Below are 18952 nucleotides of genomic sequence, written 5' to 3'. Positions count from 1 at the left end.
CATGAAAGCAAGTTAATATGAAGTTTCGGAATTTAATCATCTAACGTAATCATCATAAAACTGCGACTATATAGTTCAACGTTGATGAGTATTATCCTAGAGGTCATGTTATCCGCTAAAATACAAAGTAAAAATACACATAATAATATTATCTGGCGAATATAGCCACTTATCAAGTCGTCCTAAATACACATAGAATATCTCGCGAACATCCGTTGATTTAATTACCCTTATTCTAGTGACATGAAAATGACTGAATCGTATGAAATGTGGTGACTACAAGAATCGAACCTACAACCTAGATAGTCGCCTAATTCCTCTGTGATGATGTCATGAAATCTAGTTCAACGTTAAGTGTATTATGCGAGAATTCATATTCTCAAAAACAGCTCAGTACGCATATTCTACGCAATAGATGTCGCATTAGTCCTAAATACACATAATAGACTGTCGGAGGAAAGTTTCGAGAGTGTAGCGGCGAGAGATGCTCATAAATACACACGGCGATAGTCTACCGTTGTCGCATTAGTCCTAAATACACATAATAGAATATCAAGGAAAAGTATCATCTAACGTATAATGAATGTTATTTATCTCTCGGAAGCATGGACCGCCCATAATCCGACGTTAATTATATTATGAGAGTGTTTACATTCTAGATAGCCTGAGGGGCGGTAACAAACGATTCCACCCTTACTACTAGTAGGGATGGTTCGAGCCCCTTGAAGGTTTAGATTCGTGTGGAACTACGCCGAAATACCCCTCTAAGTCAGAAAATCGGCAAGCGGCAACTCAATGACCATAACAATGAAAAATTGCGTCGATCGATTGTTCCGAATAGTACCAATTTCCTGGCTTTGAGGCGCGGATCAATTGCCCTGAGAAGATTTTAATTTCTAGTTTCACATTATCCGCACTAGCTTTCGATTAAGAAATGTTTTATTAAATTTTAGCGCTCGGGTCATCAGCTATAGGACTCTCAATTATGATGCTGTTAGCCTGTTCGGCAGTATGCCTTTCTATGGGTATTCCAGCGCAGCGACATGAGTTATGCATTTATCCGTAGATTGGTTATCTATAGCAGTGGTTCTCAACCGCCGGTCCGCAACGACTTTTCTGCCGGTCCGCGAGGTATATTAAGACTTAATCCCTTAATTTCAGGATGCAAGATGTTGATGGTTTGTCCATCGATAAAATATGTAAAACTTCAAATTTTAAACTGATGCAGACGTGAGATAGGATTAGGCCCGGAAACATGTTCGATTTTACTGAAAGTACAAGCTGTCTCCGCGTAGAAGACATGCGAGAGACACGCTAAGTACGAGCCGAGTCGCTAAACCGCGCAATTCGTATACGGTCATTCGTTTTCGATTCATTAATTTTTTGGATGGCCAGGTATAGCTGTTGTCAGGAGTTTTCGTGCGCCGCATTGTACTCGTAGTAGGCTACGTCTGGAAGTCGCGGAAATGAGCAATATACCTAGATAAGGTTCTCGGTCGTGCTCAAAAACGCTTTCTCTCTAGTGTCGAAGAGAAGAATATTATCCGAGTTGGCGCGGTCGGTTCATCCACGACCTTCGGCGCGAAATTCGCCTATGTTTATCTGGGCATGTCAATCTGATCTCGACTCAGCACTCAGCATACATTACCGTGAAATCACGTGAATACCATCATAAACATATTTAATTACGAACAAAACCATCAAAATGTCACTCTCTAGAACAGAGGTGACCAGCCGGCGGCCGTATAAAGAAATTTGTGCGGCCGAGGCCACGTAATTCAATTATTAGCCTATGTGCTAGCTGCCGTCAATATGAAAATTGAATTTATGAATTGACTTCCGACATTAGAGATATTTTATATGAACTTGCAATTTTCTTCGCGCTGGTCGCGGTCAATGCGACATCATTTTTTCGATTTTAATATAGTCGTAGCGCCATTTGCAATCGGAACCCCATAGTACAGATAGATACGAACAGCCGAGGAAAATGATGCACCCCATGTAGAAATACCAACTTGGAATCGTACGCTCCTCACGAAAGAAATTTATTTCTGGTATGTTTGGAAGATTCCAATATATTTCCAATATACCGACAATCCTGATGGGAGGTCAAGAAATAACATCACGCAACAAAGTGACAACAATAACAATTGACTCGTCCGAAGATGTATCATCATTTATAATTTGCCCTAAATTTTCGAAAACACTCCCTCTGTCAACTCTACCGACGAATCTGATCACTGTGGCTAAAAAAGGATAAATATTTGTTAGTAATATTTGAAACTAGGAAAATTAATGACGAAATTAATTCGTGAATCTGACAAAATCTTCGCGCCTCGCGCGAAGATGACCGATCTCACTGACAATTCATAACATGAGCCCTGTATAGTGATTTCGCTGCGTATAGTAAAACGATATCAAAAAGTATATTAGACCGGAGTTCACCAGTAATGGACATTGTCAGTTTAACATGGGTATTTCTCATCCATGCAGTTAGTATGAGTAATCGAAATGTGGCGGTGAATAGCAAAAAGGTTGACCACCTCTGCTCTAGTACCAAACCGGCAGAAAAAAGGCTACATACGTTACATTTGGGGTAGATTGCAATTTTTAAGTCCACCGGTCCGCCACATACATTTTGAAATTTTGCCGGTCCGCGAGGTGAAAAAGGTTGAGAACCACTGATCTATAGATCAGGGGCGGGCAATTATTTTCGCCGCAGCCCCAACGAGTAGCTGAAAATACGCTGGAGGGCTGCGTCACAAATTTCAGCTGTATTCTCATGTGTAATAATTTTATTTCTAAATTGAAAGCACTGAATTATACTCTTTCAATCAGGGCATAGTATGCTATCGTATGGAACGAGAATTTTCCATACTCCATACTTGCCTTACTCTCTCCATACCATACTTGCAATTTTCCATACCATACCAACATTGTTCCATACCATACTTGATACATATTCCATACTTTCAAATACTTCAATATCACAAGTATAGTGCCTTTTCTGGCACCTATATTCTTCATATTTCGGATGTTGTTATTGCTTAAACTTAGCCATGATGCGAATCTAACTCCTGGTAATAGTTTTACAGAGTCTGTTTTGGTTAGGTTTAGTTCACAGTGGTGAGGTGCCTTGTACCTCTACTAGACAGCTTCCGCGAGCAGAATGGGATAGTCAGCAGATTGTTATCTAGGAATGTCCACAAAATGCAATGGCAACATACGGCCCACAACGAGATTTTGTCCGCCCCGCGGACAGTTTCCCGAAGGGTTGTAACCAAGTCACAAGGCTCCGAGTCACATGTCAATCTCACTTTTATATTTTTGACTCGAGTCAAGTCGAGTCATTTTCAATTCCCACCGAGTCAAGTCCGAGTCCAAGTCAGTGAACAGAGGATCGAGTCCGAGTCATGGTATTATGACTCGAGTCCGAGTCCAAGTCATTGTGTTGACTGCTCAGTTTCCAGTTAAAGTCTTTCTAAACCCACTTTTATAACTCTGTATGGTGATATTGAATGGTTCGCATTTATAATATATCAATTTTCCTCACTTTTCGCAGTTTCTGGTCGCATTTTCAATCACCAGTACCAACAAACGAAATCCCAATGGTGTGTTGGCTTCGAAGTTACAATGAAATGTCGGTCTTGGCCGTCTGAATCTCGAGTCAATGACTTGCTTCGAGTCATGCGCAATGACTCGAGTCCAAGTCGAGTCAATACACAGATTGACTCGAGTCGAGTCGAGTCATTTCCGTATTTTGAGAAAATGACTCGAGTCGAGTCGAGTCATCGGAAAATCGTGACTCGAGTCTGACTCGAGTCGAGTCATGACTCAGTCATTACAACCCTGGTTTCCCGTCTTACATGATCATGTGGCCCGCAGCCCCAATCTGCCGAGATTCCCGACTACTTGCCTAAACATCAAATTTTAGTGACTGCATGTTATTATATAGGTCTGCGCACTGCGCGAGAGTGGAGCTTAGGGGTAAGTCCTTCGAAGTGAGAAGACTTGCATTATCGGCATTTACGATGTACTCAACCCTAATGAATTGATATCTTGGTACATTTTGGGTAAAGGGGCTTATCAAACGCTTTGAAATCTTAATTGAGGATTGCACTGTGAGTTAGTTGATTAGAGAGAAGCGGACATGGCGGCGCCTGTATGACAATGCTGTTCTCAAATCCACATTGTATTTTCATTATTGGCGAGAAATGGCTTTGCTGTGACATTTCTGTCGATAAATTACAATCAATAAATACGATTTATTCCTGTATATATGGGCGAATAATTTATCCATTCAGCAATCCGACCCGCCAGGTACTTAATTTTCATATATCCGGCCCGCCGACTAGAGAAGTTGCATGCCAATACTGCAGCGATCTGCGTGATTATTAGTACAGTATTTGGTTGGGGTTAGTGTGGCGAGAATTTCAAACTAGATCTACCCCACTCCCTGATCTATGATCCCAATGCGAGAGCGTTTGAGATATGACCAATAAGATAGCTCGGTATGTAAATAGTATAAATGTGCGGATAATGTTCAGAAGAAATTTAATTACATATCAATCGCATTGAGCATTAAGTAGCCTACGTTGCATCATGATTGCTTGTAAGCTCTCGTCACGCAAGGAATGAGGTAGTTGGAGTAGCCAACATTACCAATTATTGCGTCACATGATAGACTATGCTCGGAGACGTCGTGTCTAGACTCAATAGAATATCGGATCAATATGACTGTTGTCATTATTACATCACAAAGTCATGTCATTCCAAGTGCTCGTAAAACCGGTGCACAAGCGTGTATCAGTGTTGCCAATTGGCCCATTTGGGAGCCAAATTTCCGAAATTTGGCTCTTTTAAAGGTCGGTTGGCAACAAAAAATTACGTTTGGCGCGATGGCTCCAATTTGGCGCATTTTACTATAAAATTACTTAGTTCAAGTACAAGTTTATTCATAAAATTTCATCACATCAAAACATCACAAGACTGCAATACAATGAATGATAGAAGATGCCGAAACGACTAGGAGTAGTCATGAGATCAGACACCCACCTAGGCCTAGGCGATGTAAAGAAGAGGAATGCACACTGAATAAAAGTAAAATAAGTTAATAGAAAGTGGCAACTGACGGAAGGCGAGATCGATATGTCAGGTTGTGGTCCGGTAAATGGTGAGGGCTGACCAGTATTCACTCAGCAGAAATTGATTGTATTTCGACTTGAATATGGACACAGGACATGCTCGACAACTGTCGGATAGCCGGCGGGATACTGTTCCACACTTCAGGTCCGGCATATTTGATAGGGCGATGATCTTTTTTGTCAACCATATGATAGTTGGACGACGTTGACGCGCGTGTGTCGTACTTATGCACTTTTGATACAACTGAAACTGTTGTAAAGTCGAATCGTTCTTCTTTAGTTCTCGTTCTAACCTTGGATATTAGGATTTGCAGGCCTATGTCATCATTGAGCGGCTTATTGTCATCAAAGTGCTTCTATCGTGCTCCATATTCTAGATAAGGGGTCACCAACGCGTGCCCTAGGTAGCCCGCAAGGACCTGATGACTCGTCTGTGGGCCTGCTCTAAAAATAGATGGAGTAACAGCTCTTACCAGTGAGCTTTTATATAATGAGATTGATTGATTTAGCTGTGTTTGTGTAAATCACACGAACATGTGCAATGTGCTTGCATATTTTCTGTACCACCATCATTGTCGTCTGCTTTTTATGTATTTTGGTGGAAGATGACTCTTTTTTGGCTGTTACTCGTTTTGTATTCACGATAGAGAAAAGTTTCTTCTTAAGACGGATAACATGATCTTTTGGCAGCTTTTGAGCTACATATTATGACTCTACGAGCAGTGTTTGTCGAGTTGCGCAATTTTACCTCTCGTGCGCAGAAATTCGGGGGTTGCCTGCTGGAAAATAGGGATTAATTCACTGAAGTCAATTTTTATTGAAGTTTCAGCTGGTCATTTGTCGGGATTTAAGAACACACTTTTTCGTTAAAAAAAGTTATTTTCACTCCATCCAATTGTAAAAGCGCACAGGCTATTGACAGCGTATCACTTTTGTGTTTTAGGTGTAATTTATAAGCATACTGGTTGATATCGAAAATAGTTGGCTCCTTGAAGGGCCATTTGGCACATTTTGGAGAGCAATTTGGCTCTTTTGGACCACCAGCAGTTGGCAACCCTGGCGTGTATTTGATCCTACACAGCGTTCAATAGTTCACGTTCACACATAACAAAAGCGATCATATTCCGTGAACAGCGGACAACGTAGGCTACGCTTCTTGAAGCTTGCACGATAAAATGTATAAACCACCTAAGTATGGAAGTATGGATATGTCGTTCCATACCATAGATTAAAATCTTCAATTCCATACCATATACTTGCATTGTTCCATATTCCATACCAAAATATAGATCCATACCATACCATACTTCCATACCATACCATACCATACCATGCCCTGCTTTCAATAAATACTGCTAAGTTGATGTGTTGATATTAGGGAATGAGAAACTGACTGTTAATCACCAAAATATATATTTGCCGTCATATTCCGAAACAATGTGAAACGTGATAAAATTTGAACTCTCTAGAACGGACATCCTCATCGGTGTAATCGACTTCCCTTTATTTGGTAGAGATATTGTCACAGATTATGAAAATATATATATCTTCGTGTCAGAAGATGCATAGTTTCAAGATATCGGGCGTAAAACAGCGGCCCCCGCTGAAACGACTCGAAATCGCTCGACCGTCTGACGCCAGAGGTTTTACTGTCTAGTCTGTTTTGATTTTATTGCTCACTAGTACCGTACGCGCGTGATTGGTGATCTGTTAGCTTGTTTATACTTCTGTTGAAGTGATTGCTGACTTTGCGTGGATCAAGGAATATCGACGGAGTAGATAATATACTATCGAAGATGTGATGAAAAAACGCAAACGGTGCGTGGCGTTCGGGTGCTCGAATGACGCCTATACAGAACCTAAAATTTCGTTGCACACGTTTCCCAGGAAAGAGTCTGAAGTCCTAACCCATGGGACACGAGGCATGTGTTGCTGTTGATGCTGTTAGGAGCAGGGCTTTGGAGCAGCCGTAAATTTACATCGCTCCGGCTCCGGTTCCGGAGCTTTCTTCTATCATACATTAGCTCCGGCTCTAGCTCCGGAGCCACATTATTACCACTACTCCAACTCCAGCTCTGGCTCCGCCTCTGAAAACTATCGAAGGAGTCTGTCTATATTAGGGGTGGGCAACCCGTGACCTGCGGGCCATATGCCACATTTTATCCTAACAGCCTATATTAAATGTTTTAGTAGGCCAGTCTATACTGAAACCACCTAAATGTGAGAATTGCAAAACGCAAATAACAAAACTGTGCTGCATAAATCTATTTTTCCATATATTCAACACAAAAATACTCCATTTATACGTATCTTCTTATGATTCTCCCAATATATGGTAATTTGTGACAATAAGCTTTCCATACCGATCAGTGTGCTTGAAGTGAACAACAAATAGCAGTAACAAACCAAGTATGCCTGGACCTACAAAAAGACGACAATTTGTAAATACAGACGAAGTAGGCTATACAAGCAAGTAATATTTTTCTTTACCAATGAGTATTCAAATCTTCTCGTAGAAATAAATCAATATCGGGATGTTGATTAGTGAAGTTCTTAGATTCAACTCCTGTTACTAACTCAAATTAGCTTGAAGTCATCTGCAGGAAAGTCCTCTTTTATGATTTTGATCGGGGCAGATTCGCAATAAGCAGCTGGCAGTAATAAACAGCTGGCAGCTCATACTGTGAGCATCACAACTATCTCGATATTTCTCTTGCAGTTATTTGATTTATAGGAGAAGCCTTCCTTCTCGTCCCTCACTCATATATCCCGGGTATTTGGGGAAGCGATGATGCTGAACTTTTATGCTCATGCTTATCCTTGATACAAGAACGTTCGTGAACAACAGCTCTACGTTGAGTTTCTTTTTTTTTGTCGTGTCAACACAAGTCAGGGCCTTGGTTGTTTAGCTGATTTAGGGTTAAAGGCGTTGGCTCATTTTGCAAATCTGTATTCGTATTAATGTTGAGGAGTCGGTGTTAATGGAGTTTCTACATCAAATACTATTGCCATCTACATCTTAAACTGCATCCTATACCGTGGGATCATTTCAAATCAGATCTGGCAGGGACGCAAAGCTGCAACTGGAATTTCAGGGAAGTGGGTAATTGACTGTAAAGCAGGGTCAATTTTGAGGAAGTGCTCTGACTTCTTGTTTTTATTCCAACTTTACATCTCATTCATGTAAAAATATCAATCATCATGGTGGCTCTTTGGCTCGCACAAAACTACGAGGATTACAAATTGCATCATTTCGACTTTACCTTTCGATCCATGAGCGCGAGGTTTTAGCCTAATGCTGTCGGGGCGTTTACGAAGCCTTGCGTTGATCTTGATCTCTCAACGTCATACCAAAGTACTCATTGATTGTACGTGGACTTGGTGACATTTCACATATTGAATCGCTTCATGTTCAACGTGTTCTCGTAGGATATGTAGCAAAATAAATCTAGGTCATTACAACACTTTTTCTGTCTAGCTATCACTAGATTTTTTATATACTTAATAAAACACCCATGAATTGAAATTTCTGAAAATGATAGATTTGGACCGTATCTTTTATTAAAAAGCGTTGGAAAACGTGTTAAATTGAGGCCAGTAATCATCAGTGATGAGATAAGTATCAATTTAGTCTTTCTGTAGCTTAAATGAGGGGGGTGTTAATTGACGTAATCTGTCGGAAAATAGTCCCTGAATCAGCGGTTCTCAGCCTTTTTGGACATGCGCCCCCTTGAAGATGGTCAAAAAAATTGCGCCACCTGACTTCCCTGCACTTTTCGTCATAGCAAAAAGAGCACATCATCTAATACAGAGGTAGGCAACCTTTTTGCTAATAATGGCCGTATTTCTATTATTATGTAGCCTAAGGCCGCTTTCCAGGACATAGCCGTAATGAACTAACTGGACGCAAAAAAACTTTTTAATCTGTCCAGTCCGTATCCATTCCTGGTGAACTCGGGACTATTCTATACGCCTACTGTACCTATCAAAATCGCGAGTATCAATGTTATTAATAGTTGTTGGGAGCAAATTCGTAATATCAATTTGCGTGTCGACTGCCGCAAAAATATACTAATTGAATTAGGTTTCGAAGGCCGCACAAATTCCCTTCTACCGCCACAGGTTGCCCATCCCTGATCTAATAGTATACATGTGGTATGTGGTACGTCAAGTGTGAATCCGTATTCCAGTTGTTGAGTCTTGAACATTACTGTCAAGTTTCCGCAAACTTGTTTGAAAATAGCAAAAAAAAATCGAACAGAACATCAATTTATTTCATGGTAGTTTGCACTGAGACTAATCCTAATGCTTGCAGTGACGATAGAGAGCACGGCGTCGTTCTGTACTGCTAAATTTGATCAGTTTTGTAATTGAATTAAATTGTGTTGATTTAGGGCAGCCTAATTGAGGGCGAAATCGTCAACCGATATTGCATCTAAGTCTCTCTTAGGCAGTGCAGTTCGCCATCTATTAACGACAAATACCCAGCGCACCCGGCTTCAGGCTACTGCAAAAGCTTTGAAGTAATGAATGACTTACATATGGACATTGCTCTAAATCTTCAAAAAATAATAAAAAATCTGCTCAAATGAAGTTAATACCAGCCTATACTCCACTGAACGCTACTGCTGGAGTTTGAATTTGGCGAGCTTTCTTGAATACGAAAGTTTCATCTTCGACAATCGTATTCTCATAATGGTTTTGAAACACATGTTTAGTCAGAATTCATACAGACTTTCTCAATTTCTTGCGCCCCCCAGGTTGAGAATCCCTGCCCTAAATGATAATTTTCAGGATAAAATTAACTATTGCTCTATCAGTGCACTACAACGCATATGTTAGTACTACATGGGAGCTGATATAAACTAATCTAAGCCCATATTCACCTCCTCAAGCGCGAGTTAACCTATATTACCCACAAACATACTACTTTTCATGACATATGTAGGAAGAGGCAATATCTCAAAAAGTAGAGCCAACTCGGCAAAAGTAGTGCCATTTCCGGACTCAGCGCCTCTAAATCGATCTCACATAACTTTATTTTTGAAAAAAATGATTTTGTGTTGCCTTGTGTTATAGAAAAACGGTATATTCCTATAGAGTCGGTTAAGGCCGTTTAGATGCTTTAATCAAATAAAGTGGCTCTAAACCTGTGGGTCGTTTGCTGTAATATAGGATTAGCGAAAATCTTGAAAGTATAATCAACTTCCAAAATATGCCGTGAGTTTGTTTGGGCAAAGGTGATGACTGTTTTTAAGTAATCAGCTTATCAAATTTTGAGCTGGGCTACAAAACATCTTCAAATTAGACATGGAGTCGCGACCATGAAAGGTAGAAAACCACCGGATGTGCAGCCTGCTGGTGCGGAACGGCATTTAGGTTCAAAAATAGTCATATCCGTGTGACATGACTTCACGATGTACAATTACGTTCCCTGCATTTCCGAAGTCATAATCCGCACCAGCGCTACCGCTAACTATGATCATGTGGGCGGAGTGAGGATCAAAATTTTATAGTAATATATGGAAGAAACAAAATTATACACAGATTTCATTCACAAAATTTAACGATCAGATACATATAGAAACAGATGACGGGGAATCGATGAAGTGGGCGGGCAAAGAGAAGCCATTAATCCTGATTGGTTGGAGCCGGTAATAATAAGCTAATGATTGGCTGAAAGACCGACTTTGTGAACACTGCTGGTAACGATTTTTGCGTGCCGTTGTGCAGACGTTTCTGTTGGTGGCATTACAGACATGATATATTGCCTATGCTAATGTTGTCATCAAGAGTCCATAGTACAACATTGCAACCGCCTAAGTTAATATCTATCTTCAGAATGTGTATAAGTGCTATGTATTGCACAGGTGCTCTCGCTAGTTGAGATACGAATAAACTAGATGCATGCATCTTGCGACCTTCAACCTTTCCAAAAGTTACTGACAGTGAGTGAAACTCAAAAATTTACCACCAGGAGTCAACATCTCAGTAGTACTTGTAATGACTAGTCGACGTCTCACCCATAAACGAACGCATATTACACTTTTTATTCACAATTGAATGAAGGCGAAAAGCACTATTTACAAAAGACAATAAAAAAGTACGTTGCAGATCAGTGTTGCATTGTTAGGCACAAGTTGCAGATTACAGGATTTTGATTAGAGTTGACTTGCTGCTGTCTCCAACTGTCTTCCTATGCTGTTCCACAGCTTGAAGCAGACTGTCTCTTTGTTGTTCATTGTCAGTCAAGATTGCAGCATAGTGTGTGCTTAGCTTTACACCTCGTTGTGCAACATCATTAACGACTTTGACAGAACTGATGTAGGAGCTCATTTTGGTGTAGGAGTCTGATAAGTGCCAAACATCAACCGGTTGAGCTAGCGACGCCCCAGAGCATTCAAAAACATCAAAATGTACCACGACTGTGGCCCAATAAAATGAGACAAAGTAGTGTCCTTGTTGATGTGTAAAGTTGCAATCAACGACGGCGGGCCTCTCCTGAAACTTGAAGTTCGCTCTACCTGCAGGAGCGTCTTTGCCATATTTTCTCGGGTTTCATTGCCTTCACTCGGCGAAAACAAGGCATATACAGCGGTTTCCTCCACGATATACCAGTCATGCTTTAAAAGCTTTTGTGAAGCAGCTTTGGAAATTTGTTCATCATGTTCCTTGTAACTCAACATGTCCTGGATGAATCTCAAGTCATTACCGGCTGCATCACGACCGATACTGGAAGCAACCCAGGCAGGGATATAAAAGAGAACTAAAAATAAATTGAAGCGATGGAGCAGTTCCACTTCTTCAGATTTGTAATGTAACTGATCAGCCCACATGAACATCTTCTGAGCATACAGAATTATGCCCATCCACCTTGCATGGTGTGTTGCACCAGGTTTGTGATGATGTATATCTCCATCTGCACCGAGAAGAGAGCAAGAGCATTAGTCACACATTGTTTGTAGTCATCCCGCGTGAAGAAATCTTTTCTGGCGAGTAGTAACTTGAAGTTCTCAACTGTCATTGCTGCTCGTTCTTTAAAGCATATAGGAATAGTCAGAGTCTTGAATTGCTGTTTTCTGTCAAGACTGCTCTAGCTCTTCTTAAGGTGGGCAAACCATGTGTTCTCTGGTCCGGTTGTTGCTTTTCCAAATAAACATTTCCAGACGTCTTTGACTACTAGCTCATACACATGGTGCCGACACGCATGGTAAAAAACCTTCTTCCTAGAAGGTCCTCAAGGATCTTCGCTGCACCCTTCTTCCAGCCGCTGTTGCTTTTGCTGTGGTGTCAAAAACCAAAGCTGTTACAGCATCTTGTATATCTCACTTTTTAATTATGTCGAAAGTAGTTTTCCTTCCGAGTATTGAGGTTGACAAGATAGAACAATTGACAAAGCTTCATATCGATTTCCTAATCTATCCTCTGTGAGCTTTCCATCCCAATGAATGGCAACATGCTGTGGTCTATTTTCGACAAATTTTTCCAAAATGTCCTGAGACATTTCCAGGCGATTTGTTTCCCTGGCTCTGTTCGTTGAAGATCTTGACAGGGAGAACATGACTATATCTCCTCCACAAGCCGTAATAAATGCTCCCATCAGCATCGTTGTCAGTTACTTGCAATCGATCCAGATCTTGGAACACATGCGTATTTTTCATAATATTTTTAGCTGCCATCAGTTTAATGGATTGGGTCGAGGTGCCAAGTCCAACATCAGCATCATAGTCAGAACTTGAACTCAAACTGTCACCCTCTTTTGAAGATGACGAAGATGCTAAAACAACATAGTCACAACTTGAGTCGTGTGAAACGTTTTCAACAGTTTGATCTGCAATGGCTGCTGTTTTCTTTTTGAGGTGTTTAGCCAGAATTTTGTCTTTTCCCAACATTATTGACTGGCGAGATTGCCGTTGATCTTCATAAAATGCAATGTCTTCAAGCTTTCTTTCATGTGATAGATAAATGTCATTTTCTATTGTTGTTATGGCATCTCTACTTCCAATATCCCACAGCTTGTCCAAATTATCAGTGAATTTTCTCCTCTTACCCTTGGGATCACTTTCCTGTTTCGGATTCTTTTTCAGATCACGCCATCTTTCGTGCAGGTTTTGAAGTGATCGCACCACATGTGATTTCTGCATTGTCGCAATTCTCGCCATTTTCCACACTGTCATTACATCATCCCCCACCACAGTACATAGTTCATGAGTAGGGGTTGAATGAGGACAATGCTCTTTCAGATGCAGCAAGTAACTTATTACTTCTCGTATAGTAGGTAATCTCGAGCCACAGATGTAATTGCAAGTTTATCCGACCAAGTACTGCTCAGATTTGGATCTTGTTCTTCGCTGCGGCACGTGTGCAATCTTTCGCCGTTTTGCCTCTGCCATGACTGCACTATTGTTGCTCCAAATCATAAACTACTGCTATCGACTCTGAAGCATTCAAAGAACACGTGTTACAGTACTACTAATGACTCATCAACCCACAACGCGCTTGTACAGAACCACAACCGCTACTAACAGACTCTACCTCAGCAAAACAGACTTTCAATTTAGTAAAGCCAAGCTCCCGAATCCGAGTCAGCTGTTGCAGTAATCAGTGAAGCTTAGCCGATTACCCAATCAAGAACCGTTGTTTCGTGATTGCCCGCCTCTGCTGTCGGTTGCCCGCCCACTCTTCAACAACGACTTTCAAACGCATTTAGACAAATGTTAGCGGCTTTCCTGCGAGCTTCTTTCAAGCCCATTATTGTTTTTTACCAATAATCTACAGAATAAGCGATGGACACGCATAATTTCAAACATTTTCCAAATTTTGAACAACCCTAATGTATATAGTAGGCACCCCAGGAGTCGCATCGATTATCCTCAAGATCAGTGTTTATATGGGAGGCAGGGTGCTTAAAAATGTTGTTTCGGTCCTGGTTGCGACACACAACCACATAAATGCACCGACCGAACATTATTGCGGCTGATGATCCGGATCCTGACCACCTCTGGTCGATATGCTAATATTTGCTAGTGTGACATCATATTGACAAACGATGTGTCATAGCTCATTTTAAAATCCGCTAATGGGCGCTAAAGAGTGCCCGGAATTTGCTCCACAAAAATATGTTCACCCTAAGCTAGCGGCACTCCATTTGGATGAGACCATATTGAGGAAGCATCGGATAAGTATAGATCAGGGGAGTCAAACTCAAATTGCGTCGCGGGCCGGATTCAAGCCTTCAAATCGCCCGCGGGCCGGATCAGTCAACTGATTCCCAAGTGCTACCCCGTGTCCTTGTTTTTCACTTGAATGCTTCATTACCAAGCATATATAGATAATACACGCAAGGGGTTCTTATACAGCAAGTCGCAACACTTTTATTCGCGCACAAATGTATTGACAAAAATACGATTATTGTCCGGTTGAATACAGTTATACTTGTTGACAGCTGTTGTATGGAGTAATTATATGGTGTGGAAAATATATAGTTAAATTCTTTCGACTGGACGAGATGTGATGTTTATGAGTTTGACTATTCCTCTTAAATATATCGCTATTATCGAGCTGGGAAAGCCTCGGAAGTAGAGCTCTGAATGTCTAACTTCTAAGTGAAGAAATTCAACCGAGCACGGATAAACGGCGGGAGTAGACGATTGCATTAATCAGTACCAAAGAAGTATAGATTGGTGATCCCTGGTCTATAATAAAGTAACGTAGTGTAGTGAAGTGCCAATCCGGACTATATTGTCGCCAATTTCGATGCAGGGGGGTCAAACACTCAAACGTAATTTGAATGTTGGTCATAGGCCTACCAGAACTTACGACAGTATGGTCCGACAAAAATGAAAGACAAATGTATTAGCCAATGAAAGATCAATAGCAGCCTCGAAATTGAACTCTTCGAGCTTTTGCCGAAACAAAATCAGCGATAATATCTCCAAAATAAAGTTTTCGAACGTAATCTGTTTCTACAGAAATATCCAATGGTGCTGAAAGACGATCATCATTCATGGTATAACGTAAGTATATGACTTTATCACTTTGAACTTCGAGAAGCTCCTATCACAACTCAAAATCAAAACACCAAGTGTGAGATAAAGTTTCAGACAGTAGCATAAATATGGTGTTGGATCAAGTAGAAGTGATTTAGCACAGTGGTTCTCAACATTTTTCAGCTCGCAGACCGGTAAAATTTCAAATTGTCATTTTCCTCAGTTTCAACAGTTTTTGACCCTATTTTCGAAGTATCAGGACTGATAGACTATGGTTGCCATATGTCCGGAATTTCCCGGGTCACGGAAGGGACACGGAACATTTTGAAAATTGCAAATGGAGTCGCGACCATAAAAGGTTGGAAATCACCAGAAGTGTGGTGTTTATATAGCTCTCCGTGGTGCGCACCGGCATTATGCTGATAAATAATCTTATCGGTTGGACCTAGACATGACGCTCCTGGCATTTTCGAAGTCATCATCCTCCACTAGTTCCATCGTTCACTCTGATCATGTTGGCGGAGAGAGGATCAAAACTATATAGTAATATATGATAGAACTATTATTATTTACAGAATTCATTAAATAAATTTAGCGACCAGATGGATATAGCAAGCGCACTAGAAGCTGCGTCGACTACCCGATGGCGGGCTTAAGACCAGTGTTTATTTGGGCGGGAGGGGCTGAAAAATATGGTTTCGGTCTTCGTTAGAGGGTACAACTTACCACACACTACCACATATTCCTGAACGGGATCATGACCGCCTCTCGTTGATAGGCAAAGCTTTGCTAGTGTGACGTCATAATGAGAGATAATGTGCTCGTACCTTATTTTGGAATCCGCTAGTGTGTGCTAACGAGAGCTCGGAATTAGAGCCACAAAAATACGGTATCCTATGATAAACGAAATAGCAATTATGTGGTGACTCAATGCACAATGACTCGAGCACTAGTCGACTGGAGTCGCGTCATTTCACGAATTTGTAAAAATGACTTGAGTCAAGTCAAATTGCCAAAATTCGTGACTCGAGTCATTACAACCCTGAGGCACATTATTTGAAATAGGCTAATTATTAAAAGATTGCGTGAACATGAAACTATTTCAAAACATGCTGCAGTCTACTGAGGGCAGCATTGTCAACGGATTTGAGGGGTGACAGCATATTTTCTTGCGCCACTGATCAGGGTCAACTGCAGCGTCTCAGTTTTCGCATAGTATATGTATATTGTCCAAAAATATTTTGTTATCATTGTTACATTAGGAATTACATGGTCTATCTATGATCCTTATTTTCGCGGCATAATCTACTTCATTTTGACACATTCATCTTTTATCTTGAAAATGAATACTTATTACGTGGGCTATACGTACACACAATTTATAAATGACCGGTAGGCTTAAAAGTAGATTCGTTTTAGGTTGGGATGGTACAACCTATTTTTTAGTCCGCGCACCGACATTAAATTGCAGATTTAGTTTCCTGAATTCCAAGCAACTTCTTACAGGCTATTAAGAGTGGAGTCCCTTGCCGTATTAGACCCGCCGGATGTAGCCTACAATGCTCAAGTCTGGTATATGCTAAATGCTATGGTATCGATGGTAATAAAGAAAAAGGTAGGAATTAAAGGATCTCAGGCCAAATTGTGTTATAATATCTGATTATTAGAATTGATCCTAATGCATGGGATTGAACCCAAACATTGACCAGCACTCTCTGATGAACGTTTGTTCTGAACATGGCAATTCATTGTAGGATTTGATAATACCAAATTCAATATCACACACCTCCGCGTGAGTGATATGTGTTGTTTCGAAACTTGTTACGTAAATACATTTCCTGATAATAAACACAAAGTATTGACTTACTCTACTTTTCATCACATTTGCAAACGATAATGTATCGATCTAGACCAGGGGTTGGCAAACTACGTCCCGCGGGCCGCATGCGGCCCGCAACACCGTTCTGTGCGGCCGGCGAGAGTCTAAAGAAACTTATTAAAAGTATTGATAAAATGCGAACTAAAATTCGAATAGATGCAGGAACTTTATTAAACCTTTTCTTAGTATATTTCACCACGATAGTTCTGAGGCAGTGGTTCTCAAACTGGGGAGCACGCCCACCTTGGTGGCCCAAAGGCATCTGAAGGAGGCGCGAAGCTGAGCTCAACTGACTTTTTTTCGTCTTCGTACGATTTCCAACAGTTCATATTTGTTGCTCTGTATTTAGTGGGAATCCATACCCTTCCATGCCATTATACTATCCGTAAAGTTTGCTAGCTAAAGGCGGGGGGGGGGGTCAAATCTTTCACCGTCATAGGGGGGGGGGGCGTGTCTTTAAAAGTTTGAGAACCACTGTTCTAAGGTAAATACTTCCTAAATTATTTTTATGTTTCATATCTGGCGCGGCAGCCCGATCTCAAGACCCACGCCAGTTTAAACATCACAGAAATCCAAAACGACATTGACATATTTCGGATCATGAGTGTGATTCTAGATTGACCACTCCAGTTGTAATTATTTCAGTAAAACGAATCGCGCGTGTCTTCGGTAAATTCGTTCTCTGTATGCGTAGAATTAGGGTATTTATATTTTATCTACACATTGTGGAAGCGAGTTTGAAGCTAATACGGCAATGATGCTGTCAGCATTGTGTGTCCTGGAACTGGACCAAAATTGAATCAGTATATCTATGAACAGATCGCTGCTCACAGATTTAAATTTCAATCCTGTTCTAACATCGGGACAGCTGACTTTGATCTCTGTAGTTTTGACAAATTGGTTATTGAGGTCGACCAGCCTATAAAATCTCGTCAGTGTTTCTGGCGCGTGTACGATATCATCAAAGCAATATGAGGATGCGAGTGGCGCAGTGTGTAAATCGCCTGCGCTGCGACACCAATGGCGGTTGGTTCGAACCCTTGTTCGGGCTAGTTTCTATGTGTCGGAGGTTTATCTGGGCTCCTCATCGCTGAACCCGCTGTACTAACAATGTCTTGAAAAGCCCAGAAACACAGTAAGCCACGCTGCAGAAAGTCGGCACCCGAGACCCGAAGTTGAATGCATGGGAGAGTGCGATGAAGTGTGAAGAGTGAAATGAAAAAGTGAACGATTACGAAACAATTGAAGAACGATGCGAAAAGAAAAAGTCAAAGATACTGAAAAAGACAATGTCATTGAACTGTACAATATCCATGCCGTGGTCCACAAGGCCTGAAAACGGCTATAAGCGCCACTGAAATGCCTTAAATTAGTAATCAAAGCAATATCCGGTTTGCTTTAACTAAGCATATATATGTTATCCCCAATATTGCGTTTTGTATTATAATCCCAATTTTATATAGCGCGCCCCGCAAATGGATTCTGATGTTGAATGCGGCCCGCGAGCTCAAAAGTTTGCCCACCCCTGATTTAAACGGATGCTTCACATATTATGAAGACTTATGGGCAAGACAGTGTGAATTCATTTCACCGACTAAAAACTAGTTATTCATAGAAGCGAAAGCGCAAATGCAAAACCTTTATATACAGGTTACATGGCAAAATATAATTCAGGTCTACAGACCCGAGAGACTAAAAAAGGTTGGCCACCCCTGGTATATAATAAAGTAACGTTATGTAGTAAAGATCCAATCTGGACTATATTGTCGCCAATTTAGACGCAGGGTCGTCAAACTTAATTTGAACGTTGGCCATAGGCCTACCACAACTTAAGGAAGTCTGGTCCGACAAAAATGAAGAACGTATGTATTAGGCAATAAAAGAACTGGTCTATACACGGTTTTTGTAGCAGGACTTCTAGGACTACTGCCAGGACTACT

At 41.0% G+C, this 18952-nt stretch overlaps 1 protein-coding gene across 1 annotated transcript in view; it reads left to right on the top strand.

The window, feature by feature from the left end:
• The window catches only part of LOC145434954 (uncharacterized), a 40891-nt gene extending 23498 nt beyond the window's left edge, over positions 1-17393 (top strand). Inside the window, exon 4 of the mRNA XM_080312188.1 lies at positions 15116-17393. Within this exon, the coding sequence (XP_080168314.1) occupies positions 15116-15159 (44 nt within the window). The 3' untranslated portion in view covers positions 15160-17393. The remainder of the gene's footprint in view (positions 1-15115) is intronic.
• The last annotated feature ends 1559 nt before the right edge of the window (positions 17394-18952 follow it).

This window comes from Botryllus schlosseri, chromosome 3, assembly GCF_051294905.1.
Source record: "Botryllus schlosseri isolate E-star chromosome 3, Bs_hap1, whole genome shotgun sequence".
Classification (NCBI taxonomy): Eukaryota; Metazoa; Chordata; class Ascidiacea; order Stolidobranchia; family Styelidae; genus Botryllus; species Botryllus schlosseri.
This window is presented reverse-complemented; position numbering and strand designations above follow the sequence as displayed.